The sequence below is a fragment of the Mirounga leonina genome, unplaced genomic scaffold (assembly GCF_011800145.1).
Source record: "Mirounga leonina isolate KUSES-001 unplaced genomic scaffold, KU_Mleo_1.0 Mir_493, whole genome shotgun sequence".
Classification (NCBI taxonomy): Eukaryota; Metazoa; Chordata; class Mammalia; order Carnivora; family Phocidae; genus Mirounga; species Mirounga leonina.
This window is the reverse complement of record NW_023270780.1, coordinates 1,069,956-1,087,433: the sequence shown is the minus strand read 5'-3', so window position 1 is coordinate 1,087,433 and position 17,478 is coordinate 1,069,956. Positions and strand designations below refer to the sequence as shown.

Here is a 17,478-nt window from a genome sequence, read left to right as displayed (position 1 = left end):
AGAGGTTTGCGTTACAATATTAAGCCCGATCCCCCTTTCCCTCAGATTTTTGTTTCCCCAGATTGCGAAGGGTCACGCATCATTCGTGCTCAGTCCTCTGCTCTGCACCACAATCTCCCCTCGTGTCCAAACAGCTCTCTTCAAAGCCTCTTTTGTGCTTGGGTTTTTGGTCCGGGAATGGGGGAAGGAAGCAGAGGTAACTAAGCGGGCCAGAAGTCTCTGGATATAATAAAAGTGTCGTCACCAGCGGTTAAAAATGACAGTTGGTAAGGCCACAGCGCACCCAGCGAATCCCGCCTCCCGCAGCGGCTCCTGGAGGACCAGCGGGGCCTGGGGGCGGGGCCGCAGTCTGAACGCGCGTGGAGGGGCGGGGCTGGGGGAGGAGTTTTGGCCCGAGCCCCAACGGTACCTTCTCCTGCTGAGTGGGTTGGAGCTGGAGGCGGGTTTGGTTTGGGAGGGCGAGGTTTCAGACCATGCCCAAGTCGCCGCCAGAGACTGCAGGTTTTCTGCTTCTGCAACGTCAGAGTTAGGGTAGGGCCAGGGGCGGAGTTTTAAGCCCCGTTCTCGGGCTCTTGTTTCTGATTGAACCCAGCGGGTCCTGGGGCGGGTCCTGGGGCGGGTCCTGGGGCGGGTCCCACTTGGCTTTTGACAGCTCTCTCTCGCAAAGCCGCAGCCGAGTCCCGTGGGTTCGGGAAACCGTAGCCCCGCTCTCCGCGCGTCCCCGTCCCCCCGTGGCCCCGGCCCCGGCCATGAAGCGCTTCTTTTCCTGCTCCAGCTCACAGGTGGCGGTAGGTGCCAAAATGTTTGGGAGGACGGGGCTGGGGTCCGAGCCCTGCGGTGACAGAAGTCTTGAATCCCGTCTTCATGCACCATCGCCTTTTCTCTTTCTGGGTCTTTCCAGTGCTTCCACTCCTGCAGTGCAGCCTGCCGGCCCTGCCTTCCTCAAGGCCCTGTCCCCTGGCCTCTGACTTGCCTTCCTAACCTCTGCCCTCCCCACGTTCCTTTCCGTTGGCCCTTTCTTGTCCTACTAGCATGTACACCCCCAACTCCTGAGATGTTTCCTGCAGCCCCTGTCTACTTCTGCTCTCTCCCAGTACTGAACACCTCCAAGCATCTGCCCTATCCCCAGCCCCCGCTCAGCCCCAAGTTCTGCTCTATGCCCCAAGTCCTGCCCCACGGCCCCATTTTCAGCCCTGACCTGTCCTCACAATTCTGCCCTCCCATAGGGCTCTATCCTTGCAGTTTCCTCTCGGCCCAGCAAACTCCCGGGCCCGTGCCTTCCCCTAGCCCTGGTTCATAGTCTACTCTGTCCCTGCCCCCATCTCGCCCCATGCCCCTTCCACTCTCGTTCTCTCATCAGCACCACTGGCCGACATCACTCCAACCCTCTTTCCAACTGGTGCTCCCACACCAGCAGCCTCCGCCTGCCCCCCATCAACCTCTGCGCCTCTCTTCTCGGTGGTTGTCCCACACCACTTTCCCCCCTTCCCCCCAATCTCCTCCTGCCTGCTCTCTGTGGGTTAATGTTGCAGTCCACCATCCTGACAGGCCCTGGCAGAGGAGGCATAGTTGGCTGGCTGCTCCCCAAGGAACTGGGTAAGTTGCCTGCAGAAGCCACCCTGGCCAGCTCACTGCAGTGTCTGGTTATCAGACTGGCTCTTGGGCCAGTCAAGGCCTTCTGCCTGCTTCTCCCCAGAATCTTCCTTCATTCTAAACCCTCACCCAGTTGCTTAGGGCTTGTACTCTGCCTCCTTGGGCTGAGTTGAGGGGAAAGGCGACAGTAGGAGAAGAGGATAGAGTGGATGCACTCAGAGTTCCCAGTAGAAGTCACTCTATTCCCCACGTTCTCCCAGAATCCAACGCAAGGCCAATTACAGAAGGTGGGGCACAGAGAGAGAGTGTAGCTCTTTTCCCTGCAGATCTCTTATAGAGAGACCTCCTATCTGGGGATGGCATTTTCTGTGGAGATTGGGATTATGGCTCATTTAGAAGTGAGGTAGCCAACGACCTATGGGAATATTACGTAGCCTAACCCGATTTACTGGTGTCATTCATAAGCAAACATGAGAAATGCTCAGCTCACACTCTTCAAGGGCAGGCCACAGAAGCTTGGAAGTGAGCGAGCTATGAGGCAAGAGTAGGAACTCTGTTGAGGCCTGTTCTTGTCCCACTTGTGATTGCTTCTTCACGTAGTCTCCACACACATAGCTCAACCAATCAAAATGCATTTACAGGATGATTAGTATAGGTACCAGAAACTGAGGCAACGCAGACTCTGTCTTAACTGATAATGATTTTCTTATTCACACGGATCCTTCCCTAGTGACTGAAAGTCCTCTGCATTGCCCTTCCCTTTCAGGTCTGTGGAGTCTGCCTGCCCTTAGGGATGGGGAGATTATTTCATTTTTCCTGATTCTCCAATCCTTGGTCTCCAGTCTTTCCAAAGTTCTGGAGTGAGCAATGGACTGAATGTTGGAATTTGGAAATATCCCTCCCTCTGTTCTTCACCCCAGCTCTACAGAGTTTTGGCCATGAAGAATTTCCACCCATTCGAAACTCTCTTTAGTGTAACAAGCTTATAGGAAGTAAATCAGGTGGATTTAGAACTATCTAGTTGGAAAGAAAACTGTTTTCTCAGTCAGGATGGGATCAAAAAGAACTTAAAAATAGGCCAGTGTCAGTTGCAAATTGTTTCCTCCTGAAACTTCCTCACCCTTATGATAAATTCCTCCACTCCCTGGGTGGCTAACCACTCTGAACCCGTTTGTCAGAGAAATAGTGTGACAGCCTTCTTGGCCACTCCCAAAACCTCGCTTCCCAGTCATGCCAGACGATTGCCCCTGCCTGTCTCCACTCCCACCCCTGTGTCCAGGGCCAGAGCCCTGCGTCCTTCGATTGAGATCAGGACTGACAGGTCAGTGATCATTTTCAAATTAATCTAAGTTATCCAGAATATAGGAAGCTACACACACACACACACACACACACACACACACACAGCTCTTATGATCTCATTTTATTTTAGTCAAACAGGATGCCTTTGAGGGTGTCTTACATATTAGCTTACTCTACCTACGTAGGAAGTGGACCAGAAAATAGCTTTAAATATTTGGCACTTGAATCAACTTAGAGGAATGTCAGTTGCATTAAAAAAAAAAAAAAACCGAAAAACTAAAAACCTGAGAGTCAGCTCCTGGTTCCTCTAGGCAGCCTTTCCGTTTCCACTCACCTGTCCTACAACCGTAGTCACTCTTTCTCTCTCTACTGTTGGTGTGTTCCATCTCAATAGGATGCTTATAGGCACACAGCCAGAGATTAGGAGAGGCTGCAATTAGTTCTACAAAAGCCCCCAGTCTTGGCTACAGAAATACAAAGCTTATCCTTGTTTTTGAGTCTGCTGATTAATGTGGTGATTGCTCCCCGGAGGCTGTGATGGTAATCCAGCACCTCTTTTCTAAAGTGCTGGGATGAGCAATGGATGGATCTTCAAGTTTGGAAGCATCCCTCTGTCCTTCTTCACCCTAGCTCTGCAGAGGTTTGGCCATGACGAATTTCCACCTATTCTAAATTTCTCTTAGTAGAACAAGATTATGGGAAATACATCAGGCGGATTTAGAGCCATCTAGCTGGAAAGAAAAGTATCTACATTGCTAAGAAGCACCTTTACCGTCTCTACAGCCTGGCTGTTATACGTTGGCTGATACGAGCAAGGTCCCTTCCTCTCATGCCCCTGTATGGAGAATTCTGAACCCAGAATTGCTGGCACATCCAAAATGTGCCCAGCAAGGCTGGGAAGGATGGGGATTGTGCACTGACTATGTGGCAGACAATGTTAGGTGCTTTGTGGCCTGTTACATCATTAGGGAAATGAGGTTCCAAGAATTTGTTACATGCCGAAATTCACAAGGGTAGGAAGTGATAGAATCCGGATTTTGAACAGAGAACTTCAGACTGAAGTCAACTGATGGCAGTGTCCTGCGGTGGAGGCATAATTGTAGCTTCCTGCTTTTTCTGAGGGTAACTGGTCCCCAAGGGACATGGGATGACATGTTCCTAGATCCCAGAGTCTGTTTGGTTTATGGAGCAGTCATTTGGCTTATTTTGTGCTTTGAGAGTTAACCTGTTTGGAGACTCTTCTCTGTGCGGGGAGTAGCATCTGGGGGTGGGTGGCTTTGGCCTGGAGGCATTCTTAGACTGTTTACATGGTAATAAGTAAAACTTCTTCCAGAGCTCTGTAGTAGTGTGTGTGGTCTGGTGGTGCGAACTGGGACTGGGCGCCCTGTTGCCGGGGTTCTAATCTCAATTTTGCCGCTATTTTGTGGTGTGACCCCAGACAGTTATTCAACCTCAGTGTGCTTGTTTCTCCTGCTTTCAAATAGATCCAATAATATCAGCCTCAACTCCTTTCCAGGGATGTTGAGAGGCTAATTGAAATAGCACTGGAGGGAGCCTGGGTGGCTCAGTCGGTTAAGCGACTGCCTTCGGCTCAGGTCATGATCCCAGGGTCCTGGGATCGAGTCCCACATCGGGCTCCCGGCTCGGCGGGGAGCCTGCTTCTCCCTCTGACCCTATCCCCTCTCATGCTGTTTCTCTCTCTCTCTCTCAAATAAATAAATAAATAAAATCTTAAAAAAAAAAAAAGAAATAGCACTGGAAACGGCTGTGAAGAATTACAAGTATTACCTTAGAATCCATCTAGCCCCAGATCATTTTATGGCTTGGACATTTCAAATCTTCCCTGTTTTTGCTACATAATTTGCCCTGACTAGGTAAACAGTATTTGAAAATTAGTTATTTGACCCTATTTTTCCGTAGACCCTATTTTTTCCCACCTCCTCCCAAAGCCTCTTTCTTGTTGAGATTACACCTCATAAAATGTAAAGTGCCACCACCAATCCTTCACCACTTCCTGTTCGGTTATAAGAATACCACACACTTGTATGGCTTTTTCCAGTTTACAAATATACCTTATATGAGGTTAGCTCATTTAATGCTCACAACGTGACGAGGTAGTTATTATTTCCCACATGTTAGAGATGAGGACACAGAGGTGTTCAATCGCTTACCCCGGGTTACATAGCTGAGAAAGTAGCTGATCCAGGCCGTGAACTCAGGCCTGCTGACATAATATTCATTCAGGACCCTTTTCACCATCCTACAGACGTTTGCATCCCTTCTTCCTTTCCCTTTCCCTCTCTGGAGCCAACCAGGCCATTCTGTACTTTCAGCCCTGAGTGTTTTTACACGGCTCTCTTTCATGCCCTGTGATACCTCAATTATTGTAATTACCCCACCACCCCCTGCCGAAGTCAAGCTGAAATGATAGAACAATGCATGCCCAGGTGTGGCTTTTGCCTGGGACAGCTGCTCCCTGGCAGAGAAAAGAGGAGGGAGGGCAGGGGATGGAGGAGCAGGGGAGCTGCCTCTTTCTGCGTCTGCAGGCCTAGCTAGAGACCTATCTTTACCTTTAGGTGGTTGTGCCTCGGAAGGGGAAAGCCAACCAGCTAAAGGGCATAGAAACGAGATGGGAAAACAGAAACTCTGCTTCCCCTCCTAGTTTTGGGGCCCAAAGCCAAACGGCAGAGATGGTATGGCTGGGTATTTGGACTCCTAGCTGTAATGCGAAGCTAGGTGCCTTGATTTCTCATAAATCCGAGGACAAGAAGCAGAGCAGCCTGGGGAGGTGAGAGGTAATGTGAGCCCAATTGGGAGTGGTCAGTGTGGCTCAGTTTGCTCCAGCAAGACCTAGAGAGCAAAAGGGAACGGCATCATGGCTAGGATTGCTCTGAGCTTGTGCACCTAACAACAATAATCACATGATGATTAAAAAAAAAAAAAAGGACATCTAAAATACCATGCATTCAGTACTAGAACAAGATTTTTAATCCAGGAATCCAAGCACCTTTTGATCCAGGACTGACAATAACCAGCCGTAGTTTCTCAGTGGCATACGGATGTCCCTTTTCCCCTGCCGGGCTTCCTAACCATCTCCTTCCTTCCTTTTCCCACCCCAACCCCGCCGCCTGTGTTCACACAACCTGTGGCCCTGGACCAGGTGGAGAGATGGAACCGCCGTGATCAGAAGCTGCTGGAGGCGGTGCAGCGGGGGGATGTGGGGCGCGTGGCGGCCCTGGCCTCGAGGAAGTCGGCCCGACCCACCAAGCTGAACTTGAATGGCCAGTCCCCGTAAGTGAGCCCTCCCAAGCCGCCCCCCGCCTTGATATGTGGTTCCCATGAAAAGCCTTAAATCCCAATATGCGGTAGGACCGGGAAGGCCTACAACCCCAGAGCCCTTTTTGTCTTAATCAGCAAGCGCATCCATCAGTGTTTGCTACGTATCAAGTGCTGCACACAGTGAGGGAAGAGGTATTGTCTCTGAGTCTGACCCGTCTCACAGCCCAGATTGACAAAAGGGGCATGAAAAAAAAAAAAAAAAAAAGGACATAAAGCCCATGAAATAAACAGAAAACTGGTACATTCATTAAATACAGCGTTTATTTATTGCACAAGTAGGAGGGTGTGTAGTTTGGGAAGTTAGGAACAAAGTGGTAGTGGCCACGAGCATCACAGGGCTAGACGGAGTGATTCGGCCGAGACGGATATTATCCCTTGTCCCTTCCAATGTCCAGCCCTCTGCTCTGCTCTGGCTGCCGCCTCCTATGACAGCCCAGTCTGTTAAGGGTCGTGTGGTGAGAGCAACAGGTCGTTGTGTTCCGTGGACGCCCGTGCGATAGGTTGGGTTGCTTGAGGCCTGTGTAGCTCTTACTTCTGCCTTCACTTCCAGCTGCCTCTGGCTCTGTGACAGTAAGCCACAGGGCCTTCTCCTCAGGAAGTCAGACTGGGGGAACTTCCTTGTCTGCTTTGGGGATGGGCTTTGGGGTGAAGGAGCATGGCAGGCCGTGCTTATGAAGATTCTCGTATCCCTCATCCCCTGGTCCCCTCATCCTTCTGCTCCTTGGCCTTGATTCTGGCAGGTTCCATCTGGCAGCCTCCAAAGGCCTGACAGAATGTCTAACCATACTGCTTGCGAACGGGGCTGACATCAACAGCAAGAATGAGGACGGTGAGTTAGCCCATGCGCTGGGCCCCGCGGCGGGCCTCTCCCTTTATAGCAGCCGTGGTGGGGGCCAGCGCCTGGAGGTTCCAACTGTAGACCCCCACTGCTCTCCTCGTCAGGTCTGGCCAGCATCCTTCCAGGGCTCCCCTCCCTGCAAGCTGGCTTGACCTCACCTCCGCTCCCACCTCCACCGCAGGTACCAGGCACTCGGGGAACAGGAATTTCTGGCCCCGTGGGGCTGAGAGCTTCTCTCTCTAATCTTCCCCTGATTATCTGTGCGTCTCTTGCCTTCCCTCCCTGTGAGTCACCGGCATGCAGGGGGCCTCCCACCTTCCATCTCCCCCTCTTCCTCTTTCCAGGCAGCACTGCCCTGCACCTGGCCACCATCTCTTGCCAGCCACAATGTGTCAAAGTCCTGCTGCAGGTAAGAGCAACCTCTCAATACTGCTTTTATGAAGGGAAGAAGGGGGCCCAGAATCTTCTAACTTGGTCTTGTAGTCACATGCAATCTTTGGTCAAATGGACCGCTCTCATCCCCAGTAAGAGAAGTGGTAATCCTGTACTCATCAATTCACAAACATTTATGTGACACCTACTATGTGCAGATACCACGCTTAAGGCGGCCCTTGAAGGCAGGTCATAAAGCAGAGTTCCCGGGGACTGCCGGCCAGTCATCCATATGCCTTTGGCAGAGCCCCTGCGCGGACCAAGTGCTGAGAGGCTGGGCAGGTGGAAGGAGGCCAGAGGTGTTTAAATTAATGCAAACTTCCACTGCCTGCTTTTAAGGAGCTTGCAGTCTAGGAGCACTAAGAGAAATATATATGTGAAATGACACACAGGCAATCTATAAACCGGTCTCCAAACGCACAAAAGGCACAGTTCAACAGGCCACTGGGCAAAGGGCTGTTCTGCTTTTGTTCTTCCTGGATCTTTCCAAGTTCCCCAATTTGTATCCTAAAGTACCACGCATGGCCTCAGGTGTCACTTTCCCTAACATGCTTATTTGTCTATAATCTGATTTTTCTTAGGCCCTAGGTTTAAGAACAGGGGCTGAAATTCAAGGCTGCCTATCATCTGCAAGGAAGGAGTGGACTGGGCTTGCCTAGTAGTTGGCCAGAGCCACGGTCCTCCTTCCCCTCCCCGTAGTACTATGGAAGTTGGCGAGCCAGCGGGGGGGGGGGGGGGGGAATGGGATAAGGACGGTACCGCCATGCCCCATGCTGCTTCCCTTTGTGGCTGTTTGCAGCATGGTGCCAATGAAGATGCTGTGGATGCAGAAAATCGTAGTCCGTTGCACTGGGCAGGTGTGTGCCAGGGGACCACTGGGACACAGGGCTGCAGGGACCACGGGGCGGAAAGGGAGGGGAGGACGACGTTTGGGGAGCAGGGCAGGCCAGGGCTGACTGCTGCAATGGTTGGAGGGAATGCTGGGGCATAGTCTGACTGGGTGTCTTCCTGCTTCTCCTTCACCCTATCGCCCCTCCACCCTCCCAGCCTCCTCTGGCTGTGCTTCAAGTGTGCTCCTGCTGTGTGACCGTGAAGCCTTCCTGGACGTCCAAGATACCGTGAGTGTCAGCTGGGCGGGGCCCCGCACGGGGAGGCTCCTGCTCTCTCTGAGCTTGCCTGGCTAAGCTCTGGGACCGGGGCTTGTGCACAGCCCCTCTGCCTTCTCCCCCCTGCTCCTCCTCCTTTTCCTCGCAGAGAGGTTAGGCCTTACCTTCTGGAGAGCTTCGAACCTTTCAGAAAACAGCATTTAGACCCTGCATCTGGGCTTTTTTTCTGGAGAGGTGTTGGAAGAGGGCCGTTGGTAGAATTGTCAAGCCCCTGGCTCCCCCTGGCTCCTCATGAACTCCCTTCCCACACTCCGTGCAGGACGGAAGGACACCCCTGATGATTGCCTCGCTGGGTGGTCACGCAGCTATCTGCTCACAGCTACTGCAGAGAGGTGCCCGAGTTAATGTCACGGACAAGGACGACAAGTGAGCCTTCCCATCTCCCCGGCCCACAGCCAGACACTGACCACTCTAGAAATGAGCCACTGCGCAAGTGTGTGCGTGCGTATGGGCGCGCACGTGTGTGTGTGTGTGTGTGTGTGTGTGTGTTGCGGAAGAAAGATTGGTTTCTGTTTTCTTGGGAACCTCCTTCCTTCCGAGCAGTTGTTTGGAAGAGCTGCCTGCTACTTTGCACTTTTCCTCTCGGGGAGTTGAGAAAGTTTTCCTTAGACTTTCCTATTCGGCTGCTACCACCACCATCTTCCCGGCAGAGATGACTCTGGAAGTAGAATCAATACTTCTGGATCCATTAGTTCAGTTTGCTGGTTTTCAAACTATCTTCTAAGCAATGGAATCCTTTTTCCAATAAAGAATTTATGCAGAACCTCAATATATAAAAGATGAAAAGAGAGCCCTTCTACTTGGCCCCCGGCTTTCTGATGTTGCAGCTCCAAGGCGGGGCATTTGACAAGTTCTGGTCTGGTCTAATGCTCTGCCGTTGGCTGGCGTGGGTCTGTGGTTCTCCTTGCCACATGGAGTGAGATCTGGTTCTGTGAGTGGGATTTCTGGAAGCAGGACTGCTGGATTTCTGGGGGGAAAGCCTATGCCCAGATTTGTCCCAACCCACAGATCGGCTCTGATCCTGGCCTGTGAGAAAGGCAGCGCGGAGGTGACCGAACTGCTCCTGAGCCACGGAGCGGATGCAGGGGCAGCGGACATCATGGGGCATGACGCTCTGCATTATGCTCTCTGCACCCAAGACGGGGCGCTGTGCCGGCTACTGCGGCAGGCTCTGAACCGGCGGGGGCAGCAGGGAGGTAAAGCCCAGTCCCTTCTGGGACTTCAAAATTCTCCTTGATAGCCTTAGGATCCAAGAAGCTTCTATTTTTTTTTTTTTTTTGGTTGACCCATTCATTGTTTGGTGGCACATTATTATTATTTTTTTTAAAGGTTTTATTTATTTATTCATGAGAGTCAGAGAGAGAGAGAGAGAGAGAGAGAGAGGCAGAGGGAGAAGCAGGCTCCCCGCTGAGCAGGGAGCCTGATGCGGGACTCGATCCCAGGACCCTGGGATCATGACCCGAGCCGAAGGCAGACGCTTAACCATCTGAGCCACCCAGGCGCCCGGATCCAAGAAGCTTCTTAGAATGCCTTTTATTCCCATAAAAATAATCCCTCTGACGAATAATTGTCACTTTAGTTGAGAGTTTAACTTATTTATTTATTTTTTATTTATTTTATCTTTTAAAGATTTTATTTATTTATTTGATAGAGAGAGACACAGCGAGAGAGGGAACACAAGCAAGGGGAATGGGAGAGGGAGAAGCAGGCTTCCCGCCGAGTAGGGAGCCCGATGTGGGGCTCGATCCCGGGACCCCGGGATCATGACCTGAGCCGAAGGCAGACGCTTAACGACTGAGCCACCCAGGTGCCCCAAGAGTTTAACTTATTTATTGCTGCTACTGTGAAATGGCCCCCAATTCCCAAAAGCCTGGTCACAAAATGCCTTAAAGCAGCCTTGTCTCCCCCTGAAGGCCACTGTGGCTCGTACTACTGCTAGCCAGCATTTGCGAGCTGTAATTGTATTTCTATTTGTGTGGTTTGCTGGTCACTCTCCATCTCCCCTACTAGACTGGAAACCCCTCAGATGACAGGCCACTGCTGTTTTGCTCACTACTGAGGTCCTGGTGCCCATCAATGCCTGGCACAGTGTCCAACAAATGAGTGAGCAAACAACATGAATGAGCTGGCCCATCTCTGGGATAAGGGAACCAAGGATGCTAGATACTTGGGGACCCATTCATCAGGGGTGGCTCTCGGCACCACAAAGACATGTGTGGGAAGATTCATCACACTGGGGGATTGTTCCTCTCAGAAAAAGTCTGAAGATAAAGTGTGGGCTCAAAAGGGCCTGTCTCCACTCTCATTTTCCCCATGTTTTTTTCATATAGGTCAGGGGCTTGTTCAATATCCAGATCCTGCCTCCCAGGTAAGCCCCTGTGTGCCTTTTGCTTCTGCCCCACCCCAGGCTGTCCCACTGGGGTCTCCCCCAGGTAGTGATCCTTGGGGGCATCGAGATAGTCTGAGAGAAGAAAGGCCTCCCTGGGGCTAGGCTAGCTGCCTGTCTTTTGTTCACTGTTCCTTCTTCTACGTAGGCCTCTCCATGTGAGCCTCAGGAGGGTTCTCCACCTAAAAGCCCGGGGAGAGCCGAGCCCCGGGAGGAGCAGGACGAAGAGGAAGAGGAAGACCCATGCTCAGATGAGTGGAAGTGGAGGTATGAAGAGGAGCAGAGGAAGGTTTCTCAGTTGGAGCAAGAGCTAGTGCGAAAGACTGAAGAGGCGAAGGCTCAAGCTGCAGCCTACCTGGGCCTGGAGAACCAGATTCGAGAGCAGGCGCGGGAGCTGGGGCTCCTCCTATCTCAAGAGCCTGGAGCTCTGGGAGGGCAGGGCTCTAGGGCCCGGCCCGGGGGAGATGGCATGGAGCAGGGCTGTCCCTTGGGCCTGCTGGCCGAGCGCATTCAAGACCTAAGGAAGCAGCAGTGGGCAGCCAGGCTGGTATCAGCGTCTAAGAAGGCTGGGGATTCAGCCTCAGGGGTGACTCAGCGTGAAAGCCGCGGAAGGTTCCAGCCAGAAGACCAAGAGGCGCCCCAGAGCCCAAGGTGGGAGACCGCTGTGAGAGCCACAGGACAGCAGCTGAGCAGCAACGGGGGACGGGCCCCAGAGCCTGAGCATACTGACAAGCCACCAGCCGGTCTGAAAGAGAGGCCCCAGGCGCCAGGGGCGGACCCAACAGGCACAGTGGCCGAGCCCGGGGCAGCCATGACCCGGCTCCTGCTACAACTGAGTGAGGAGCTGGCTGCCGTGTGGCGAGAAAAGGATGCTGCCTGGGGGGCTCTGTCCAGACCCGTCCTGGAGGGGGCTCTGGGGACGCCGCGGGCTGAGGCGGCAGCAGCTGCCTGGGAGAAGATGGAGGCCAGGCTGGAGCAGGTGCTGGTGAGGCTGGATCGGGCAAAGGCAGGATTACAGGCCCCTGCCCAGGAGCCCAGACAGGGAGCCCCAAAGGCAGGCCCAGCGACCATCCCCAAAGAGAATGAAGGGAGGGAGAAGAGGGCTCCTGGGGCCCGCGGAGAGCCTCTGGGGGCCCCTGGAGGGCAACGGATGCCCGGAGGAGGTCTGGCAAAGGGACAGCTGGAGAGGGAGGTCGCAGCCCTGAGACGGAGCAACGGTGACTTGCTGGAGGAGCTGGGGGAGCTGGGGCAGGAGAGGCAGCGGTTGCAGGGGGAGCTGCAGTCCCTGAGCCAGCGGCTGCAGCGGGATTTCGTTCCCAAGCCAGAGGCGCAGGTCCAGCTGCAGCAGCTGCGGCGGAGTGTGGGGCTGCTGACGGATGAACTGGCCATGGAGAAGGAGGCCACCGAGAAGCTGCGGAAGCGCCTGGCCTCCCAGAGCAGTGGCCTCCAAGGGCTGTGGGACTCCCTGCCGCCGGACCTGGTGGGCAAGGCGGGCGCGGGGCGCGCGGCGGCGGAGCGCCTGGAGGAGCTGCAGGCCGGCATCGGCGCCCTGGTGGAGCGGCACCGCGAGGCCGGGAAGGCGCTGGCTCGCCTGGAGGAGGAGAACCAGCAGCTGCGGGGGCCCCCCGCCCCACGCGGGCAGCCGGGCACCTTGTCGGAGGCCCCAGCACCCCTCCAGGTGGCCGCTCTGGAGCAAGACCTGGGGAAGCTGGAGGAAGAGCTGCGGGCCGTCCAGGCCACGATGAGCGGGAAGAGCCAGGAGATCGCGAAGCTGAAGCAGCTGCTCTACCAGGCCACCGAGGAAGTGGCCGAGCTGCGCGCCCGGGAGGCGGCCGGCCTGCGGCAGCACGAGAAAACTCGGGCCTCGCTGGTGGCCCAGGCCCAGGCTTGGGGCCAGGAGCTGAAGGCTCTGCTGGAGAAGTACAACGCGGCGTGCCGGGAGATGGGGGAGCTGCGCGAGGCCGTGGCTGAGGAGCGCCGCCGCAGCGAGGACCTGGTGGCGCGCGCGGCCGAGCAGGAGCGCCAAGCCGCCGAGATGCGCGCGCGCTCCCAGCAGTTCGAGAAGACCGCCGAGCAGTTCAAAGACAAGGTGGACCACCTCATCGCGGCTTGCCGGGACAAGGAGGCCAAGGTGAGCCGGCCAGGCAGCCAGCGGGGAAAGCGTCCGGGCGTTCAGGGCGTTGCTCACCTGCATCGATGTTCGTTTAGTCAGCTTAATACCTTTAACAGAGCAGCAGTCATTGGCGAGGACCACTGTGTGCAAGGACCATCACCACTCCCCGGTCTCAGGGATTTGGGGTTGAGATCGGAGGTGAGGCTAAGGAGTAAACAGAAGGGAGAAGGGGGCTTAAGTATTACGATTTGGGATTCAGGGTTCAGAAGCAGTGCGGTCCGAGCGAGCTAGCTACTGCCCTGGAGTACTATGGTTTATTAGCACGTTCACTTACAAAGTAGATTAGCCCAGGAAGAGGCCTGATAATGTGGTCGGTTGCTGGGGTTTTGCTAGGGTTCTGGGGAGGTAACTGGGCGGGGTGGGGGGCTGATGGGGTTAGAAAAGTAGACTAGCCTGTAGCTCCCCTTCTCCCCTCCCACTCCAATCAGAGCGAGTCCTACAGAAGATTTCCATTGGCAAAGAGAACCCCAAAGCAAATAAAAACATTTGAAAACCACTGTGTTAGAAACCTGAGCTTCCCAATGATTGCTCCAGAAGTCCATTTACGAATGAATTTAGTAATTTTAGAACCACCTATAAAACGAATGAAATCAGATGTCTTATTAAAAGTTGTGCACATGGTCAAATGTGGAATGATTTAAATATATAGGGAGTATATGTTTTGCATAATATAGAGGGCAGGCAAATAGCAGGAATGTTAAACAGAATAGCAATCAGTGTGGGATGGGGCTAATTAAAGAAAGGAGGAATTTTGTGTTGGTGTTGAAGGAAAAGATGAGGTAGACAAATGGGCAAAAGAAAATAGTGTAGTCTGACATTGTTTGGATTTGAAATTCAGTTTCAAAACTTACTGCTTGATCTTGGGTGAGTTCTCTAAAGCCTCCAAGTCTCATCTAAGCCTCAGTTTTCTCATCTATAATATTGGGATAATGATAGGTTGGTCAGGAAGATTACGTTAATAAGACATTATATTTAAAATACTCAAATTGATTTTTGGTAAATGGTAAGCACTCAATAAATAAAAGTTAGCTAGTTTTATAATTCCAACTGCCCCCATTCGTATTACTGCTGGTTATCATTAATCAGGTTTGTGCCTCAGCCTCACAAACCACAAAAACAAAACCCATCTCTATTTCTCAGCGGTCAGCAGAGCCACAAGTAGGTCAGGATCCAGTACAGACTTAAGAGCATGGACCATGAATTCAAAGAGACCTTGGTTCAGATCATTATTTCATTACTTATTAGCTGCATGATTTTGACAAGTTACTTAACTCAGTCTCCTTATCTACAAAATGTGGATACTAATACTTCCCTCAGTGAAGTATCGTTCTTCTCAGAACAGAGGAAGAGCTGTCTTGAGTATTAATTGAGACAATGTGTGTAAAAATATCTCGCATATATTACATATATGTATATATGTATGGCATATATATTACCCACTAAAAGGAAGCTGACCTTGACCCTGGGTGGTATTGGGGTGGGAAAAGCCTTGGGCCTCATTGGTTCCCTTTCTTTCCTTGTGGTGTCAGATCAAGGAATTGTTGAAGAAGCTGGAGCAACTTTCAGCGGAGGTCTTAGCAGTTCGGGGAGAAAATGCTCGCCTTGCCCTGCAGCTGCAGGTACGTTCTGGCCCTCAGGGAAATAGACACGGCTAGAGAAGAGGGTGGCCAATGGAAGTGATGTATGTGTGGGAAAGATTCTGGGAATTGTAGAGGCCTGGCCAGGCAGTGGTCCAGGCTGGGCCAGAGGTGGGCCAAGGGAGCCCACATGGCATAGCTGACCACTTCATTCTTCTTCTTCTTTTTTTTTTAATTTTTATTTAAATTCAATTTAGTTAACATATAGTGTATTATTAGTTTCAGGAGTAGAATTTAGTGATTCATCAGTTGCATAGAACACCCAGTGCTCATTCCATCAAGTGCCCTCCTTAATGCCCATCACCCAGTTACCCCATCCCCCCACCCCCCTCCCCTCCAGCAACCCTCAGTTTGTTTCCTATAGTTAAGGGTCTCTTATGTTTTGCCTCCCTCTCTGTATTTATCTTATTTTTCCTTCCCTTCCCCTATGTTCATCTGTTTTGTTTCTTAAATTCCACATATGAGTGAAATCATATGGTATTTATCTTTCTCTGACTTATTTTGATTAATATAATACCCTCTAGTTCCATCCACATTGTCACAAATGGCAATATTTCATTCTTTTTGATGGCGGAGTAATATTCCGTTATATATATATATACCACATCTTTATCCATTCATCTGTAGATGGATGGACATCTGGGCTCTTTCCATAGTTTGGCTATTGTGGACATTGCTGCTATAAACATTGGGGTGCAGGTGGCTCTTTGAATCACTATGTTTGTATCCTTTGGATAAATACCTAGTAGTGCGATTGCTGTGTCCTAGGGTGGTTCTGTGTGAACTTTTCCAGGAAACTCCATACTGTTTTCCAGAGTGTCTGCACCAGTTTGCATCCCCACCAACAGCTGACCACTTCATTCTATTGTTCCTCATGCTGCGGGGGGTGGGGGGGGTGTCAGGGTAGGTGTGTTAGGGTGGGTGCATGATCTCTCATTGATGCTCGCTTCCAGGATTCCCAGAAGAACCACGAAGAGATCATCTCCACCTATAGGAACCATCTGCTGAATGCTGCTCAGGTGAGCACGGAAGGAGGTAGAGACAGTGCACTGGGCGGGGGATGTTGCGTTTGGGATCCCTCCTCTTACCTGAATATACCTGTCATTTCATGGAAACCTGAACTTTAGATGTTCCAATGCCAGGTCTCTGGATCTCATTCAATAGATCAATGAATGTGAGGGGGGAGAGGTGTTTGCCCCTCCTTGTCAATTCCCTGGTCCACTGGAAGGCCTTTTCCTGTCCCTTAGGCCTTTACTGTTTCATCCTGAGCCAAATTATCCCTCACCAAGGAAGAAGAGATGGGTGGCTTGCTCCTTTATTAGGAAGAATGATAACTACAAAGAATCAAACACTTGTTGTCTATCAGGTGCTCTGCTTCATATTCATTGTTTTTTTAACCCTCACAGCAGTCCCGGCAAGTAGACATCATTATCTTCCTTGTAAAGACTAGGAGACAGCCGTAGAGAAGTCATACACCATAAACCAGGGCACAGAGGAAATAGCATTCCACTAAACCACAGAAGGTTCCCTTGCCTTCTCTCCTCATTTCCTGTTCTTCATCTCCCTTTCTTTCCTTCCTCCCACTTACAGGGCTACATGGAACAAGATGTGTACAATATCTTGCTGCGCATCCTCAGCATCCAGGCGGAGTGAGGCAGCTGGTGCCCTGAGGGACGTGCGAGTTCTCTGTGGTGAGTTGTGGGTCAGGGTGACGAGGGAAGGAGCCCGGAGAAAGGTCTTGGGAAAATAGGCTTAGGGACGGGACTCGGAGCCTCCTTTTGCCCCATGCGGTGGGGGCTGACCCTGGAGAGCCCTGTGGGGCGTGAAGCATTTGAAGGGAGGTCGGTTGAGAAGACACAGTCTGGGGATTCCCTGGATGGAGGCAGGAATCAGGGAGCAGGCAGACTGAAGGGGGCTGACGTGGGATGATGGGGACTGAAAAGACTTGCTGAGCGGCTCTCCTAAGGCCCAGGCTAGAGGCAGCCATGGTGGCAGAGTGGTAAGAAGTTGTTTGCCAGGCTGGGACTCTATGAAGCCCAGACTCTCTCCTTCATTCTCCTACCATTCATTCAGAGGATAGTCACTCCCGGCTCTTTTTGCTGCCCCTGTGCACGTGGCTGTCTTTTTCTGTCCAGCTGGATGACATCCCCTTTCGTGGCTTGGCATGGGCGGGAGGACGCCGAGGAGATGGAAGTGTGTGCATTTCACCCTTAAATTTCTTCTTTCAGGGAGTAAAAGCGTCCCTGGTTGCCAGAGGCTCCACCAGGCTGTGGAGGAGGGCGGGGCTCGGGGGAGCAGGTGGTGGGGATGGGGCATGGGGTTTCACCTGACATTATGGACCCCAGACCTGAGAACCTGAAGCCTGGAATCAGCACTGATGAGACCAGAGGAGGTGCACATGGAGGCCAGCTCTATGGAAAATAAAGCAGGAGACAGTGTGGTGTTGGGTGTCATGGTTTTCTCTGCTTAAAGGGGAGGGAGGGAAAGAATCTTTTTCATTCTCATTCCTTTTTGATCACAAATGGCCCCAAAAGTCAGCAGCTTTCAAACTTTATGATCCACAGTAAGAAATACACTTTATATCGTAGTGCATATACCTGAAATGATATTTA

The 17,478-nt window shown here is 52.1% G+C and overlaps 1 protein-coding gene across 1 annotated transcript; it reads left to right on the top strand.

The window, feature by feature from the left end:
* The first annotated feature begins 650 nt into the window (after window positions 1–650).
* Window positions 651–17,153, top strand: ANKRD35 (ankyrin repeat domain 35). Its single transcript, XM_034989868.1, has 14 exons — window positions 651–788; window positions 6,056–6,186; window positions 6,975–7,063; window positions 7,417–7,481; window positions 8,304–8,361; window positions 8,552–8,622; window positions 8,930–9,036; window positions 9,679–9,866; window positions 11,001–11,038; window positions 11,205–13,187; window positions 14,759–14,848; window positions 15,820–15,885; window positions 16,457–16,557; window positions 17,095–17,153. The coding sequence occupies exons 1-13, from the start codon at window positions 750–752 to the stop codon at window positions 16,517–16,519; spliced, it is 2,988 nt and encodes a 995-aa protein (XP_034845759.1). The 5' UTR covers window positions 651–749; the 3' UTR covers window positions 16,520–16,557; window positions 17,095–17,153.
* The last annotated feature ends 325 nt before the right edge of the window (window positions 17,154–17,478 follow it).

Coding starts and splice junctions, on each gene's coding strand:
- ANKRD35 (XM_034989868.1), top strand. CDS start 750: ATGAAGCGCTTCTTTTCCTGCTCCAGCTCACAGGTGGCG. Junction 7,064..7,416: donor CAACAGCAAGAATGAGGACG/GTGAGTTAGCCC, acceptor TCCTCTTTCCAG/GCAGCACTGCCCTGCACCTG. Junction 15,886..16,456: donor ATCTGCTGAATGCTGCTCAG/GTGAGCACGGAA, acceptor TCCCACTTACAG/GGCTACATGGAACAAGATGT.